At 35.4% G+C, this 17,724-nt stretch overlaps 2 protein-coding genes, 1 long non-coding RNA gene and 1 pseudogene across 3 annotated transcripts; 2 read left to right on the top strand and 2 right to left on the bottom strand.

Moving 5' to 3' along the window:
• Positions 1-644: 644 nt before the first annotated feature.
• On the top strand, positions 645-7,249 carry LOC18031219. Its single transcript, XM_024187401.1, has 14 exons — positions 645-693; positions 787-888; positions 1,070-1,126; positions 1,253-1,323; positions 1,593-1,690; positions 1,823-1,874; positions 2,484-2,576; positions 3,107-3,217; positions 3,516-3,789; positions 4,136-4,605; positions 5,530-5,639; positions 5,750-5,808; positions 5,897-6,084; positions 7,061-7,249. Exons 1-14 carry the CDS (start codon positions 645-647, stop codon positions 7,247-7,249), a joined length of 1,923 nt encoding a protein of 640 aa, XP_024043169.1.
• A 2,149-nt stretch (positions 7,250-9,398) lies between these two features.
• LOC18032584 lies at positions 9,399-10,616 on the bottom strand (annotated as a pseudogene).
• A 3,081-nt stretch (positions 10,617-13,697) lies between these two features.
• Positions 13,698-14,185, top strand: LOC112101198. The gene is made up of 3 exons (XR_002907308.1): positions 13,698-13,867; positions 13,956-14,060; positions 14,144-14,185. It is a non-coding gene; the product is annotated as an uncharacterized LOC112101198 (long non-coding RNA).
• A 2,062-nt stretch (positions 14,186-16,247) lies between these two features.
• LOC112099885 lies at positions 16,248-16,766 on the bottom strand. The gene has a single exon (XM_024187393.1). It carries the CDS (start codon positions 16,764-16,766, stop codon positions 16,248-16,250), a length of 519 nt encoding a protein of 172 aa, XP_024043161.1.
• Positions 16,767-17,724: the final 958 nt, after the last annotated feature.

Raw genomic sequence — 17,724 nt, 5'->3', positions numbered from 1 at the left:
CCAATGCGGGGTTTAATTGGGGTTTATTTTTTGTGTGTATATCATTACTTTATATCTACGTATTTTTGTAAAACATGTTTTTATTATTGCTTATGTTTTCTTAAAATTGATTTTGAATTAAATCTTATTTCTAACTTTTTCTAATGTGAAATTCAGGTGGTGTTATAATTTTGCAACAAAAAAATCATTCAATGTCATTACCGTTATGAGTACTTTTTTTGCGTGATACAAGCTTTATATATCATATTTAACGTAAAATAAAAACTCTAAAATAATATTATTAGTACCAATATGATGCAACTGATTAATAATCAAATGAAACATACCAAATTAAGGTAGTTGAAATTCTATAATTGTGAAAATATTTTCTAAAATAAGGGATATTTTTATTCATTTATTGATTATTTAATATTCGCTAAATTAATAAATTTTTTGTGGTTTTCAAGTTATTAATTTATCGAAATTTTGACTGTAACTACTTTATTTATTTTATTTTGCATAATCAATTTGAATACAAAACGAAAATAGAAAAAAAAAATTGGATGACGATAATGCCACAGACTTTTATCATATTCACGAAAATGTCCTCCGTCCCGCCCATTTAAGCGCCCCTCTGCTATTCGAAAACCCCCCAAAAAGAAACCATGGCGCCAAAAAAGACATCGCATGTGTCTCAATCTCCAATTCCAATCGGTGGGCACTCCGAAAACCCTAAAAATTAAATCTTCTAGTTTCCCCATTTCCAGGTCAATTTTTCACTTTTTTCTGTAAAAAAAAATTTGGCAGGTAATTGTGAGGTCACCGTAGAAGCAAAAAAGTTCACTTGCGAATCTGATCCTAACACTCTCCAAATCTCCATATCCAGAACCGCAAAAATCAAAATCGCAGGTACTTAATTTGATAAATAAGTTTTACTTTGATTTAATTAAGTTACAATTTCAATCCATATCACTCTAGCTTAAAACACATTTATCTTCTTTTTTTTCTCTATATATTGATGTTTTAATAAATGAAACGACAGTAACTCCTTATGTTATTACTTTTTTACTCATCGTTTGGTTCCTGGCAGTTAGAGAAGATTTGAAGTCCAGTAATGATACTACTCACTCGAAATCGGAAGAAAAAGGTACACTTATAACCCATTAATTCAGTTTCAATTTCAATTATTTGATAGATATTTGGGAATTTTGTTGATTTGTGGTGAATTAACTATGGCGCTTTTGTATTTGCAATACTCGTTGTGATTGTATAGGGGAGGAGTATATCTTTGTGCTTGTTAATCCTAAGGATGCCGAAGATAGCTGTAGTAAATCCTACCTTCAGGTACTTCTATTTATATACAACTTGCAAGCATACATGGGCTTAACGTGTTACATCGAGCATTCCATATTTCCCATGAATATTTCATAATGGGCTCTACATTTAATGAGAGGGTTTCTGTGTCTTCCTCTTTTGAATTTGATATATTATGTATAGTGATGATGTTCTTTTCGATTTATCATATTTCCTTTTACCCTTATGTGTATGTAGCCTATTGAATAGTTCTCTTCAGAAGATATATTGCTTATAAGTAGCCGTTACTTGTTTTCCAGGATGTCTTGCAAATATACTCAAGAGAGCTACCTACAATGAATTATGCTGCAAATACTGGGAAGCGGTCAATGTTCCTTGAAAAATGTGTACTGAATGGGTATATTTATTTTCACTCTCTTGAATAGATTTTTATGACAGCTCTGTTCCAGAATAGCCATTAATCCTCATATTTTGAGCTAATAAGTTACTAGGGTGGAAAGTTGTGATCATGTTATTGTTAATCCTGCAGGAAATACTGTACGTTGCTTCTGAAATCCAGTTTCATGGATGATGATGATGTGGTAGGCTTGATAAGTTCTTCCGTAGTCTTTTCAGTGTCTAGTTCTGCTAATGTTTTCGTTCTTATAAGAAACAAGAGTTTATTGCTAAATAGAAGCTGCAAGTTATAAGATAACAGCAAGAAATCAACAAGAATCGCATAATATATCGAAGAACTCCCATCAGTTCAAATTACAGAAAAAGCGCCCTCCCTATATGAGTCAATACAGGAAAGCAATTCCTCTATAGTTTTTAACTAGAATCCACAATTATCTTACAAGCATGTGCACTGAACAAACTCAGTAGAGTATCTTGCCCATGGAATTTTATCAGTTATATATGAGTTCTATACACCTCCTGATTAATCTACACTCAATGTCCAAGGTGGCAAGTTTATTGAACCTGGGAAAGGTGTGCTCAATCTAAAGAATATCGTACGTGCATATATTTTAGTTGCAGCTTGTTTTGCCTTTTCTGAGCAATATTAATGTCTACGTCCACCATTAAGTTCTGCATGGTTCAGCCAGCATTATGACTGTAGCTAATAAATTAGAGCAATAGAAGAAAGAAATTTAGGTAACTATTTTACCGAGATTTGTTAGTAATTATTTCTCCTTTATCTCGTTAACCAGGTTGTAGCAGCAATTACTTATCAAATTGTCCCTGCAGATACACAATATGCCGAGGTCCCTCTTGCTGCTGTTAGTTCAATCTACCAACATAAGGTTGTTTCGCATTAATGTTTCTGGTTCTGTTGCTTGACTTCATTCAAAGTGTCGATATTTTCTATTTTAATCTCTTAAAGCAAAACCATAGCCAATTTTGTTGTCGGATTATGGTCATTTAAAGAATATTTTTAGGTACTAATTTTTGCTTGGTTTCCTGTTATATGATGGAGACATTATATCAGCAAAACACTCTCAGAGATGCAATATATGTAAGATTAATAGATATCAGAAACTGGTTTACAAGAATACAAGATATTAGAACTTTTAAGAAGTTTCTTTGATTTGAAACCAGCCTGGGTCTGGGAACTTATCAATATCTTGTAACTCAATGGATTTTATTTTTATTTTTTGATGTTTGAATCCCATATGTTTCTCATCCCCATTAGGTGGCTTTACAAAATAATATAAAGTTTATTACAGGATATTATTAGTGGTCACTTATTCTTTTTCTCACTCCCATTAGTTTATTATGTGGGGCAAATTTGTAAAAGTTTGCTCTTAACAACCTGTTTATGTTATAAATTTAGGGTGTTGGTCGATTGTTGTACTTGGAATTGAGAAAGAGACTTCAGAGTGTTGGTATTCGAACTATATTCTGTTGGGGTGATAAGGAATCTGAAGGTTTTTGGCATAAACAGGTAAGTTTTGAGTGGAATTTCTCTTGAGATAGGAATTGAATTATTATTAGTTCTTTTGTGTTTCGAAAATCCTGAATAAAATTGAAATCACAGATAACAGAAATGGAAACAATTGATGTTAGTTTTTAATAATACACTAAACATTGTTATTGAGAAGGAGTTTTTTTTTCTTTCTGAAGTTATTCTTTCTGAAAGTAGCTGCGTAATTGTTTGTTTGTTAAGAAATGTCTATCATTTCACAGAAATTGGTTATTTGATATTTGATGCTTGAGACAGTTAATAATTGAAGCAAGTGCAGGGTTTTGCATCAGTAGCAGAGGTAGACACAAAAGGTAGAGCTCGCAGGCTACCTATTAAGGCAGATATTCGTAAAGCGTTATGCTTTCCTGGTGGTTCCACCCTTATGGTTTCTCATCTTGACAAGGACACATCAGCTGACACTGCAGTCTCTCTAAAATTCTGTTTTCCAGTAAAGCCTTGTGAGAAGTCTTCACTAGTTACTGTTAATAGATCACTAGAGGCTGAAAGGTTGGTGATGAATGGGTGTTCAAGAGACGGAGCCAAGTCAAGTGGTAAGTAGATCTTAGTATTTTGGTAATACAAATTGCTTTTTTAAAGAAGAAATTCCTGGGAACTTATATCAACGGGTGTCTTGTATTGGAATCGCAATAGAAAAAGGTTTCATTGCCGAGAGTGATTGTTGTAATAAAAAATGAGCATAGATCTGTGAAGCCTTCAAAGGTAATAAAAGTAGTTTATGTTTCAGTAAGTACATGAACTTCATGTGGTTTTGAAATCCTTTATCTTTCTCTCTTTTCTACGTGTTATCTAAGCGCCACTTTTGTCAGTTTGTCTTCGCAAGCAAATCTTCAGACGCTCTACACTGCAGAGCTAACATTTTCAGTTTGTTGTTAACAGGTTGCTCTCGGAGCCTAGAGCCAGTGCATGGCTCTGGGGAACTGGCTGCTTTTGAGAATGTGCACTGCAGTAACATGACGGTTGGTGCAGCTCAGATTGGAACTGATACAGGTGCTAAGCACTGTTCTTGTTCACAAGGGACAAAAAGGAGGTGGGAAGCCTCGACATCTTCATTGAAGTCGAAAAAAGTGAAAGGAAGCAGTTGTGCTGACTGTCATTTAGATTCTGACAGGAGCTTAGCTTCAGCAGGCGGTGAAACCGTTGGGCTTTCAGGATGTAAACCTTTACGGGAAATCACTCCTAGCAATCATGTGACTGTTGATTGCACAGGGAATGATGCTAAAGAAGATAGGCCAGTATGTACAACTTCAGTAGCTTTTATCAGCAAAGAATTTCAGTCAAATGGAAAATGCTTTAGAATCATGTTGATGAATATTGCGGATGACTCTAAGAAAGTACATCTCACGAAGGTACATGAATCTGACTTATTTTCTTTGCACAAAGTGTATTTTGTTGCTTGGGTATTCTTGTGGGGATCCAAGAAGTAATTACCGTATGGTTGAGATTCTTACTAATATACTAGTGCTTAGAAATATGGACCAGTGAGGATTTTTCAATCTCCTATCTTTCTTGACTTTACAGGAAATTCTTACAAATTTTGATGCTTCCCTAAATTAGGCCTCCAAAATTTATTATCCCTGAAGGATAGCCCAGTTGTTTAAGTTCCAATTTTTTAAATTTTTTTTCTTTTAATGTGTGTTTCCTGTTGTGGGGGGGGGGGTGTTCAGTGGGAGAGGGGGAGGAGGTTGAGGATGATGTACTGTGCTAAACTTTCACTGAATTGCATTGTCTTCCCTTTTGCTCCACCATAATTGGATAAGAGAAATTAGTTTTGCGTGGTTTTTACTCAGTTATATGAATAATCAGTATTGAGTTTATTAAAGTTATTACTTGAAAACATTCCAAAAATTTGCTTGACAAGTTTTTAAAGAGAAATAACCAAATTCTATATCAAAATTTCAACAATTGATTAAGGATAAATAACCAATGTCTAGTTTATCTCTGCCCCCATCTGAGCCATAGTTTCTCTTCAAACCTAGTGATTTTTTTGTGACATTGATTCTAGCTATCAACTCAGTTTGTTCAATTCATATACTAGTTTACTAATTTTAATTATTGTTTTAGTATCTGGATATCTTTGCGGCTAGGGAATGTTCCTAAAATTTGTATTAATTTGGATCTATCTCTCAAATTAGTTTCTTTGCTTTGATATTTCCTTTCTTGTTGTTTCTCAGTAAATTGATGTCAATGTTTTGTGATTACAAAAATTTTGATTTCTTCCCTAGATCTTTGCATGAATGTCTGTTTGTTATTCATTAATGTTTCTGATATAGGTAATCGAAGACCTAGGAGGTGCTGTTACTTCTGATGGAAGTACAAGCACACATGTTGTAACAGGAAAAGTGAGAAAAACTCTGAATTTCTTGACAGCTCTCTGTTCAGGGTCAGTCATTGCTGAATCCTCAAAATCTTACTCAATTTTGTATAAGGACTCATAAAATTACTGGTTTTATATTGTTATTTAAAATATTGAGGCAATGGCTCATAATGCAGAGCTTGGATCGTGTCACCCAATTGGTTAAAAGAAAGCTTCAGAGAAGGCAGATTTGTGGGTTAGTTGAAAGGACTATTTAATTATATAATGAATGGAGTACTTCAAAGCACTGTAATTTCCCATTAAGTTCCCATCTTGTTGTGCAGATGAATCATCCTACATGTTAAATGATGATGATTATGTGTTGAAGTACAGAAGTGAGTTAAAAGATTCAGTTCTTAGAGCAAAGGCAAGACCAGGAGGTTTACTTAGAGGATATAATATAATCATGGCAGCTCATATTCAACCCCCTATCAAAACTCTGTCTGCCATTGTCAGGTCTGCTGGTGGAAATGTAAGTTCTAAGTACCTCTGACACAATGTCTAAATTTTGTGAGGGAAACCTACAAGCTTCTATGAACAAATTAATTTTCATTCTAGACTTTTTTTTTTCATGATTAGCACAAGCTTAATGTCTTTAAGATTGCATGGAGATAAAACTATAGAAAGACAAACTTCTTAATATTGGATGTATTTTGGATGTGCTGCTCGTCAAGTGAGGTGGATCTGTTGCAAGTATTATAACAGAACTTCTCTGAACCTCTCTTTTCTCATCTTATTGCATGCTATAGACCAATTTGCTTCCTAGAGGTTTAAGCTCTTTTTGCTTGAGCTTTATTAATCATTACAATAAATTTATTTATTTTCCACTTTTGGGTCTTTATATTAATACTTAATTTGCTTTTCAGAGGTTTTAAGTCTTTTTGGTTGAGCTTTATTAATCATAACAATACAGTTTTTTATTATCCTCTTTCAGGTTCTTTATGTTATACTCATTTTTTCAATGCAGCGTAAGAACTTGTAGTTTTTCTTGCATACATACATACAAGAGTGCTTTGATAGTCATCTCAAACTGTCTTTGGTGCTCTCTTAATATAAATCAAGTTCATCATTTTCGTGCTTTCGGTTGCATGGATGTTCCTAGCCATTTCTAAATACAGAAAAGCTATTACAGCAAAACTTTGCTTCTAGAAATTAAAAATATTGATTTTTCAATATTTTTGTTTTATTTTAACATGTTAAAACACTGAGTGTGACAGCGCAGCTGCCCCAAATGCACCTGCTGTCCTCTTCATATGAGTTGAACTTTGATCGTCCACAAAGAGTGGGAAGTTCTAGTTACAGAGCTGATAGTAGCTCAATTCATGATTAGTAACACTGATAACAATTAAAGTTCAACGGCTTATCATAGTGATATCATCACAGCTGCAATATGAGGTTTGTGTCATTCATACCATCTTTAGTATCAACTAACCATGTCATTAATTCAGGTCATTTCGAAGTTGGACAATGTAAAGGAAACATCAGAAACAATTTTTATTGCTTGTGAAGAAGACATGGAAGAGGCGTTATCAGCGGCGACGAAAGGAATATGGACGTTCAGCAGTGAGTGGCTGATGAATTGTATCATGAAGCAAGAGCTTGACTTGAAGCACTCCCAGTTTGCAGAGTCATTGTGAACTGACGGTGTATATTATGTTCAGCTTGAAAATGCTAAATTTTGTAATATTTATTATTCATGTTTTTGCTGTTCTGAGAACTCAGTTAAGTACATAAGTTTCTGAATTGAGGGTGTTAAGGCACCCAGTTCTATTGCAGAGATCAGTGTACCAACAGGTATAAAACATTGAAGTTCTTCAACCATAAAGGGATTCACATAATTATTCAATAAATCACTAAGAAACAGATGCAGCTCTAATGATAAAACAGAAAAGATAAGCCAAAACTGATAGCATTGTTCATCTAGTGACTGCCACATAAGATCTTCCCCATTGTGAACTCGAGAAGCAAGAAAATAATAATCTTCGACCACCAATGAATATTCCAGTCCACGTTCAGGCTATACATGGTGGTAATGATGCAACTTGTATAATAACACTTTTCCTGCAGCATTTTCCACAGCCATAAAACCTCCACCAGGACCGAAATCCAAACATCGAGGATATTGCAGATTCCTATTCGGAGGAGGCCAGTTAGAGAAAACATTATATGATGGAACGTGTATCAGCTTCAAACTGTTCTTCTTCACGGTAGAACAAATAGCCAATATTTGTGCACCATTATTAAATTTCATAAAATCCACTTTGGTGGTCCGATTTTCAATGGCCTTGATTGCTTTTCTCTTAGGCCATTTCCAATGCATAACACCATTTTGGTGTAACACCAACACCAAAAATGTACATCTTTCACACCAAATTACTATTTCATCTCCAACCCATTTACACCAAATTTTACACCGAAAAGAATATTCTTCTTTTTATTCCTTTAATTCTCAAGAATTAATTCAATTAACACAATAAATATTACTATTAATATAGATAATTAAGTAACAAGTAATTTTATATCGATTAACAAAAAAATATAAAAAATTATTAAATTTACATTTAATTAACTAAATTAGTATATTATGAAAATTAAACATTACATTAATATAGAAAATACAATAACAATAATAAGTGCATTATGAAAATTAAACATTACATTAATATATAAAAATACAATAACAATAAATAACAACAATAATATAGAAAAATACAATACAATAACAATAATACTCTAGTTATTCGAATTACAAAATTCATCCCATAAATGATCAACTAGTGCATTTCGGAGTGCAATGTGAGCCTCTTTATCCTTGATTTGTTTATGTCGAGCAAAAAATTCTTGAAATCTAGTATTCTCATCTACGCTCATATCAACGGTTGGTATTAGGGCTTGCATCCAATCATTAATTGTTGCATTAACATCACGTTCATCTTCGATTATCATATTGTGCATAATAATGCAAGCAAATTAAGATTTAAGATTATCATATTGGAGATGGTCACATATCGTGAAGAAAACAAAATTTTACTTAAAGATTTAAATTTGATATGTAATCCGAGCTTATGTCAATATTTTCAAAATGAACAAATTAAGATTTTGCAGAGAATATCTCAGCAAGGCCAAGCATCTCAAAATACTTCCAATAATATTGGCCAATATTTTGATAATATTGGAGGATATAATAATGATCTCCCATATTACTAAATAATTGTTCTAATTTATGCTAGTAGTAGTAGCTTTTTTAATTTGTGTTAATTTAATTTTGTATTTTTAATTTTGTAACATGTAATCTAGTAATTAATGTTATTGACATTTTATTTTTATTATTAATTTTTGTGTTGAATATTTTTTATTTAAAATATTAGTATAATATTCAAAAATTAAAAAAATAACAAAAATAATAATAATAATAATAACTTAAAATATTATATAAAATAGGACATATATGTAAATATGATAAAATATAAGGATATTTGAAACTTTTTTTTTCTAACACCAAATATGGTGCAATACTATTCATTACACCATTTTAGTGTTGATTTTGGTGTTACATTGAAGAAGTATTTTACACCAAAAATAGTATAAAAGATGATTTAGTGTTAAATTTAGTGCTACATTAGAGATACCCCCAAGATGATTTAGTGTTAAATTTAGGAGAGAGCCGTAAGTTACGTGAACGTAATTTACGGCCCTCTCACAGCTACAGTACCCCTGGTGGAGCCGGGTACTGTAGCTGTAAGAGGGGTGCAAGTTACGTTCACGTAACTTAGCGGCAGCCTAAATTTAGTGCTACATTAGAGATATCTCCCCGTTGTAATTATTCACCATCCCACTGTCAGAACCTGCAGCAAAGAAAGCTCCATCGGGGGAAGTGCAAAGAGCTGTATCATTAATGCACCTTGCCTTATGGATGCTCATTCTTGTTATCAAATCCGAATGATAGACCTGCCCATCACCTCCAGAACTCAGCAATTGCTTCCCACCATTGGCGAATGCCAGAGAACGAACGGTTCCATTCATCTTTAAAGTTCCAATCAGCTCCTTTGTTTTAGACGAGACCAACAAGATATAACCTTCATTGCCCACAAATGCAATTGTACTTGGATCAGGGAGAACTACAAAAAATTCCAAGCTTTCCTCCTCCCTACCAACCAGGGGACCTATTTTTCCAACCTTTGCTTTCACTAAATCAAGACTGTAAAAGAACTTTCTTCTTCCAGCTATTATGACCTGAGAACCATCAGGTAGGAAAGATGCCTTTCGAACAGGACACCTTCAAGGAAAATGCTCTGTATTTTGGTATTCCGTTTGCCATCAATCTGAAAAAATCTTAGTCTTCTATCCAACCCAGCAACAAGTAGGAACTGAGCATTTCGATGGAACTGAACTGAATTTATAGGACCATTCGATGAATCCTCAGCATTTGCATCTACAAGTCTCGAGAATTCAAGGAGTCCAGGAGACAACTTGGCGCTGCTCTTCACAACAAGATCTTCATCTGTTCTTAGAATATCATCAACAGCTTCAACATCCTCATGACCACGAGCCACCACAGCCCCAGTTTCTTCATCTGATGATTCATCATGAGGGTCACCATCCCTTGACCGTGAATCAGCTGGGCCCAATCTTTAAGTTCAGTTTAACATGCTGAGCCCTCAGTCTTGAAACATAATCCGCACCAGAAATCAAACTCTCATCCTCTTCCTTCCTCAGCTTCCTCAACCTGTTAACTTTAGCTATATTTACAATGGTATTTTCCTCTTCCTCATCCACCCAGGCAGGTTTCTTTTGCCAAGTTTCCCCTTCATAATCACTTTCCTCTGAGAATTGTGCATCATCTTCATTAGTAGACAACATGCTATTAGCAGAAGGGTCCACGAAGTACATGGCAGAACCAGTCTCAGCTTCATCTTGGACCTTTTCCTCATCTTCCTTCCCAAATTCAATAGAATCATAGAGAGATCCAAACAAAACGTTCTCCCACCTTTTCATTTCCTTCATTTATTCTATTTCCCCTCATATTTCCTTCTCTCTCTTTCTCTTCTTATCCCGTGATGTTTCCAAATCAGTCTTTTCCATCCTCAACATCTTTGTTCTCTTCCTCAGCCAAAGGAACCTCACGATCCTCTGTTTTTGTCTTCAATCTATTTCTAGAAACAGCATTTTGAGATATCTAACTCATTTTGACAAAATAAGCTTTGCTTCTGCACCAAAAAAAAAAAAGTACGTAAATGAACTGTACCCAACATTTCCAATTCAAATTCTAAGGTTTGGCTGAGATCATAATTGACTGTAAGAACTACGATATGAACTGTACTTAAATATTCCAAGCAATTTCTCGCTGAGAATAGAAACCTAGGAAAAAGTATAACGAAATTCAATCAAAGGAAAAACGAAGCTAATCTAATTAAAAATAACTTAAAAACAGATGGCAAACAAGCGCAGAGGCGAACCAATCCTACACAAATAAAAATTATACAATTACTGAAGATTAACTAACAAGTATCAAACTCGAAGATAGCGGCGTAAGGAAGAAGGAAGACGACGGATGGCAGAGTAACGGCAGCGGGTGGTAGCAGCTGGGCTGACGCTCGACGTGCAGGCAGCAGGTTCTTCTCGCCCGAATTATAGGGATTTTTCGTTTGGCGGGTTTTGTTTTGATTTGACTAGGTCAGAACGAGGGCTCCGTTTTAAAAATATTTTTTAGGGTAATTTTTACTTTCCTCTCTTGAGGTTTGGACGTTTTGCATTTAGACGGCGAAGGTCCGTTCATTAGTGAAAATTTTTCTACCGTCAGTTAATTTTGTGTTTAACTATTAGTGGAAGTAAAAAATTTTAAAATGTCCTTGTTTAGATTTTCAAAATCTTACACATTTGAAAATTTTGGCGCTAAGATTATAACAACTACAATATTACTATTATACTCCTTAAATATGAGTTATTTACAATTGAATTCAACAAATAAAAAGATAATTGTAACCCCAACAATAAATCGTATTAACCAAAATATTCACATAAAAAGACAAAAATTTAAGTAAAGGTAAAACAAATACTTACTGTTGTAATTGGACTGTTGAATCCCAACCGTCACATTGCCACAAATTTGCTTATTTAAATATAGAGCATTGTTTGCAAGCTTCACCACCTCCTCTCAACACTTTCTAGACTTAACTACATTTCTCTCAATCTTTCAATCCCAACAACATGGATTTAGAGGGGTTATGTGCAACAACCATCAAGAAGAGTAGATACAATAAGGGCAGTATGAAATGGAAGAGTCAAGTTAATAAAATTTGATCAAGTTTAGAATTTTAGTTGTGCTTGCAGAGTACGTGCCATTGTTCGAATTTCAGAGACTGAAGATAATCCAAACATGCTATTCTTCAACTGCCCTTATGATGTCTGTGATTTTTTCCAGTGGTGGTGCCTAGAAGGCTAGAACCAAGTGATTTCGACAATAGCGCATTCTTTGAAGGTCATAGAAGTTGTGCAGTAACACAGAAACAAGTGAATGCACAACTTGAAGAAGTACTAAGTGCCCTAAATGAAGTAAAGACTATTTTGAAAAAACTTTATCAAGCTCAAAATATTCCTGCATAAGATCTAAGTGATGTGCATAAAGTGAAGACAATAGAACAAGGTGGAGTGATGTGTGGCTTACTAAAAGTTGTACTCTGTTTCAAGGGAAATTTACAGTAATAACCAAAAAAATTTTGCTTTTTTTCATCTTAACCCCCCAAAAATATTTCTATCAACATTAGCCATAAAACAACATTTGAGACCAAAATACCCCTCCCTCATCTCTCCTCCAACACTCCCTTTCACTCATCTCTCCCAAACCGATCCAACTCCCATCATCGGCGGCGACATCGACCCTCGTCGGCGGCGGCTCCATCTCTCACCGGCATCCGATCTACGATCTACAACCTTCAACAAAACCTAGGTTAGTCATTTTTCTTATTTTCATTAATTTAAAATGAGATTTTAGAATAATAATAGTTATAGCTTGAGAATAATAGTGGTGGTGATGATGTTTGTGGTGGTTGGTGGTGTTTGGGAGTATTGTTTTCGATTTTGGAGTGATTGCGCTTAATTTTGGGGGTGGGGAGGGAGGGAGACAGGGCGCGCGCGCGCGCCCATGCGCGGCACGCTGTTGCACCAAGCCTGTCGCACCAAAAATTAGAGTTTTTTTTTTAACGAGTCAATTTTTTTTTCTGTAAATGTAATGTAATAATTTTATAAATATTACAGATACATGGTGAAATCAGAATCACGGGATATTAAAGTAGGCAAGATGTATTTTCGTTATGCTGATCACTTTCCTGGTCGAATTTCGAGCATGTGTATGTTATCTTCGGTCGTAAAAGCCATCGAGGAAAAATTAACAAAGCGGCAGTTGAGTATGTTAAAAAAAGATATATTTGGGCATTTCTTGGAGTGTCGAAGTTTTCCATTTAGTAGGGTAATTTTGCACAATCTTTTACTGCGGCAAGTGGCCCATGAAGAAGATAGCCGTGAGGATTAGTTATGGTTTCAAATTGGTAAGCATTTGATTCGCTTGTCAATTGTCGAATGGTGCTTGGTTACTGGACTTTCATTTGGTGTTGATACCAATAAAAAAAATGATGAAATGGAGCAGAGGCTACGGAATACGTATTTTGGTGGTGTGCATCGTAAGATTAATGTGAAGCAATTCGATGCAGTATTTAAGGAGTTAAAATTCGAGGAAATGGACGATATGGACGCATTAAAGATTGCGCTGTTTTATTTTGCGGACAGAGTATTAAATGCAAGAAAAAATCACTGTCAAATTAATTTTGATTGGCTTGACCAAGTTGATGATATACAGTACTTCCGAAAGCGTCCATGAGGTCTATTGTTGTGGGAAATGATTTACGAGAGTCTTGACAATGCACTGTTCGAGAAAGACGAGAAATTTAAGAAGACTCGGTTGAAAAATCCAGATCATAATATTGAAAAATACAATCTTTACGGCTTTACGTCTGGGGTTTAAGTGCTTTTTTTTGTTTATTAATAAGTTTTATAGTATTAAATATTTGATAGTTGTTTTATTTGATTTTTCACTTTGGTTGTTGTAGGCTTGGATTTACGAAGCAATCGGAGGGTTGCCATCAACATGGGTCGTCAAAACGAAGAATAAGATTCCCCGCATTCTGCAATGGAAGCCCATGGCGTCTTCGAGAATCAACTTTGCGGAGGTTTATTCGTTCTTCAACGACGAATCTCGTCTTGTAAGTACTATGTATTACGTATTTTTTTAACTTTACTAAATTTAAGTTATGTATACTTACTTAAAATTTTCAATTGAATTTATGGCAGGGGGACGTTTTACAAACTCTTGAGCCAAATTCAAAGGAGAGTAGCAGAAAATATTGGCTCTCTGTGAAGGATTACTTGCCAAGCATTCCAGACTGGGTTCATAAGGTCGGTATACTCTAAGTACTAAAAACTTGTTAATCGAAATTTTTGACTTTTCATTTACTAATTTTAAATAATACTTTTTACAGCACCAACCCTCAATCAACGTGATGCCGTCGGTTACAAGGCAATCAGACGAGCATGACGATCATGACGACATACCAAACCCAATACCAGAGCAACGTCATGACACTTTTGAGAATGAGGTAGCTGTTGATGACCACCAGCAGCAAACAGACAACTCTGATGACGCACGGGATTCTGAGGTTATAAATAATATACGATATTTTTCCTTTATAAATTATTATTATTTTATTGTTATTCTAAAGTTTTATTTTTTTCTTTTGTAATAGTCGAGGACAAAACAGTTTAATGATTACGTACGACGACGGCTGGATAAGATTAATTGTAATGTGTATGAAATAAAGTCAGAATTAAAAGATTTTAAAGAAACCGTTGTTGGCTTCATCGACACATTTTCTAAATGTCCAAATAAGGATTCTCCCACTGCACGCTCGTATGCGGTAAGTTAATTTAAATTTAATAATTATGTTCGTTTAACTTTTAATTTGATAGTTATTTAATATGTTCTTTTTGGCGAATGTACAGGCCCCGGATGACTATGGAGTGTATACTGACGTGGGCAATGAAAATTTGTCTACGCCCACATCATTGTATAGTTTCTACGGGGATGTTAGTGGGGAGAGCGTGCAGGTGTTCACAGAGGTGCCTCCAGGCGTTAGTAAGTTCGGCCGTGCGTACATACTATCGTATGTTTATAACAGTCCTTACATGATTCCACCGGTCAGGCGAGGACAGAACGTCCGGCCTTTACCTCGACCCCAAATCATGGAGATGCAATTGACATGAATACGAGTGTAGATGTAAATCCACTGAGAGGATTGGAGGACTCTAGTCTGTTTGCTGAGTTTGATCGATGGTTCACTGGTGATAGCAGAGTCCGCCGAAGAGTCCAGCACCCGCGGTCATTCTTTCAAATAATTTTGGGGACAACTTCGATGGGATGGCTAGGCGATGAGGTATTTATATTTTCCTCGTGGTGTATACTGTTGTGGATTTGTGTATAATTTTTTTAAAATCGTAATATTTCTGTTTCTCTACAGCATATTCACGAGTATCTCCGCTTGATTAGCGAGAAACAACGGCAGTATCCAAATGCCTTACTCCAACGTGTCACACATACTGACACATTTTTTTTGGTAACGTGCCGACAAAACTTATAAATACTATTTAATTTTTTTTAATTATTGCCTTTAAGTTTTATTAATTTATGCATTTCTTGGTTATCTATGTACTAGGTGTTCTTGAATCAGTTATGGAATAACGGGAATTGTGCAGTCGATTCAATGGTATTTGACGACCGCTTGAATAGTTATCTTTGTGGGCGATAGCACACAATGTCAAAATCAATGACGGATGTCGATATGGTATGTATTTTATTACATTTCACATGCTCTATAATGAAAATATTCGAGTTGTTGCTTTTTCTTTGTTGTATTTCAATTGCATATATAACGAACATGTTTTTCAATTTTTATATGCAGTTACTCATCCCTGTTAACTTGGACGGTGCGCATTGGGTACTAGCATGAGTTGACTTTCGGAAAAATAAAGTCTGGATTTATGACTCATTACTCACATTTCGCGACAACAAAAGGTACAAGTTGAAATTCAAGCCACTTGAAGTTATATTCCCTCGATGGTTGGAATATGTTGGCTTCTACAATATCCGAACTGAGTTGCGGAGTGAAGACCCGTGGAAAGTTATCGCAGTTAAGAGCGCGCCGCAACAAGAGCCCGGAACTGGCGATTGCGGTGTTTTCGTATTGATGGTTACGATGTATTTAATGTTCGGGCTTAGATTGGAGTTTAACGCTAGTCATGTCGAGTACTTTAGAAAGAAGATTGCGGTTGATATATTTAATGACGATATTATATTGTAGACCTATGTAGTAATTTTAATTTTTAATTTGCGCACTTAAGTTTATATAATTTTAATGCCTCACATTTTGAACTATTTAATAAAATAACAGTTTTATGAAATATAAGTGTACAATACACAAAAAACAATAACAGTTTTAACCAGCGAAATACAAAAAACATTAACAGTTTTAACCAACGAAACACAAAAACAATAATAGTTTTAACCAACGAATAACACACAAAATACAACTAACTTCGAGTCGACGCAATAGGATTCTTACATCGCCTACAATTATGGCCTAGTTCATGACACCGGTCGCATCTTACAGTCCGCCGGTCAACGTCCTCGCCAGCCGAGGGTATTCTGAGCTCTTTACGACGGCCAGGTGGTGGTGCCTTAACTGGTGGGTATACTTGCATCTCCTGAATTTCATCTGAAACTTCCCAATCAGCCACATCACCAACTGGCTCCACTGGTTGTGCATAAGCCATCGCCAACGATTCTGTAATGTAAAAGTCCGAGCAAAGGTTAATAAAATCCACCCGGTGTGTTAGACACGCCGCAATTGCATGAGCACACACAAGCTGATCAAGCTGAAACACTCTGCAGGAGCAAGTTCTCTTTTGCAAGTCAACCAACCCTTCCTTAAGCCCACCGCCTATAACTTGAAAGCGATGCGGAGACACCGACCGAACTATCATTCTTTCAGCTACAGTTCTCCTCTCAGTGACTATTTCATCCGCCCATGTTGTTAGCCGAGTAGTCATTGATTCAGCCACAATTTTTCTATCATAAAACCATTACTGCAATGTTTTCCTAAAGTGATCAACAAGATGAGTAATAGGAAATTTTCGAGGTTCCCTCATGAAAGCATTAACACTCTCTGCGATGTTGGTGGTAAGAATGTTGTACCTCCTACCTTCAAATTGAGACCTTGCCCAATTACACGTACCGACATTATTTTCTAGGTAATCAACCGCCCGAAAATCATTGTTGTGATACGGAAAATATCGTTGCTCCAACGACGTTGTTATTGGAAATATCGTTGCTCCAACATCCTGTAACGTAACGCCATTATCATCAATGTTGTCATAATTGTCGTGGATTGGAGAGTAATATTGCTGTAGCGATATTGTCCTTGGCAACACCTCTTCATCATTATCGGGGCCAGACATATTTGTTGTAAACGAAGTTTCTGTATCGACATGTGGCTCAATACCTTCGCTTGGAACTCGAGGTGATGTGGTCACGAATATAGGAATGCATCCAAAAATAGCTACGTCAGATGCCATATGCAACACAACCCTCACCATTTCATCATCACATATATCCATGGGCATTGCACATATATGATATAATGTGTTACTAGACCTCAAAGTTGTCTTCATTGTGATACTATAGTCATTAGGGTTTATTTGTAACACCTCGTATACTCTTGTCAATAACTGATCAAACAGATAATTTTTTCCAACCAAAAAAGCTCGATTTTTACCATTCACGTACTCCATACGACCATTCTCTAATGTCTCCCACCAACCATCGTAACACAATTCAAGTACAACTGAATCCATTAAGCCTGAAATTATAAAAAAAATTATTTGAGTCCTATTAAAATAATACAGCTTTAATGAATCTCCAGGGTGGGTGCGACAGGCAGCCTGTTGCTAGATTCAGATTCACCCGACTCAGTAAGTTCAGAAAATAATTCATACCATTAAGTGATGT

This window comes from Citrus clementina, unplaced genomic scaffold, assembly GCF_000493195.1.
Source record: "Citrus clementina cultivar Clemenules unplaced genomic scaffold, Citrus_clementina_v1.0 scaffold_9, whole genome shotgun sequence".
Lineage (NCBI taxonomy): Eukaryota > Viridiplantae > Streptophyta > Magnoliopsida > Sapindales > Rutaceae > Citrus > Citrus x clementina.
Note: the sequence above shows the minus strand (reverse complement) of the source record. Positions and strands in the feature narration are given on the sequence as shown.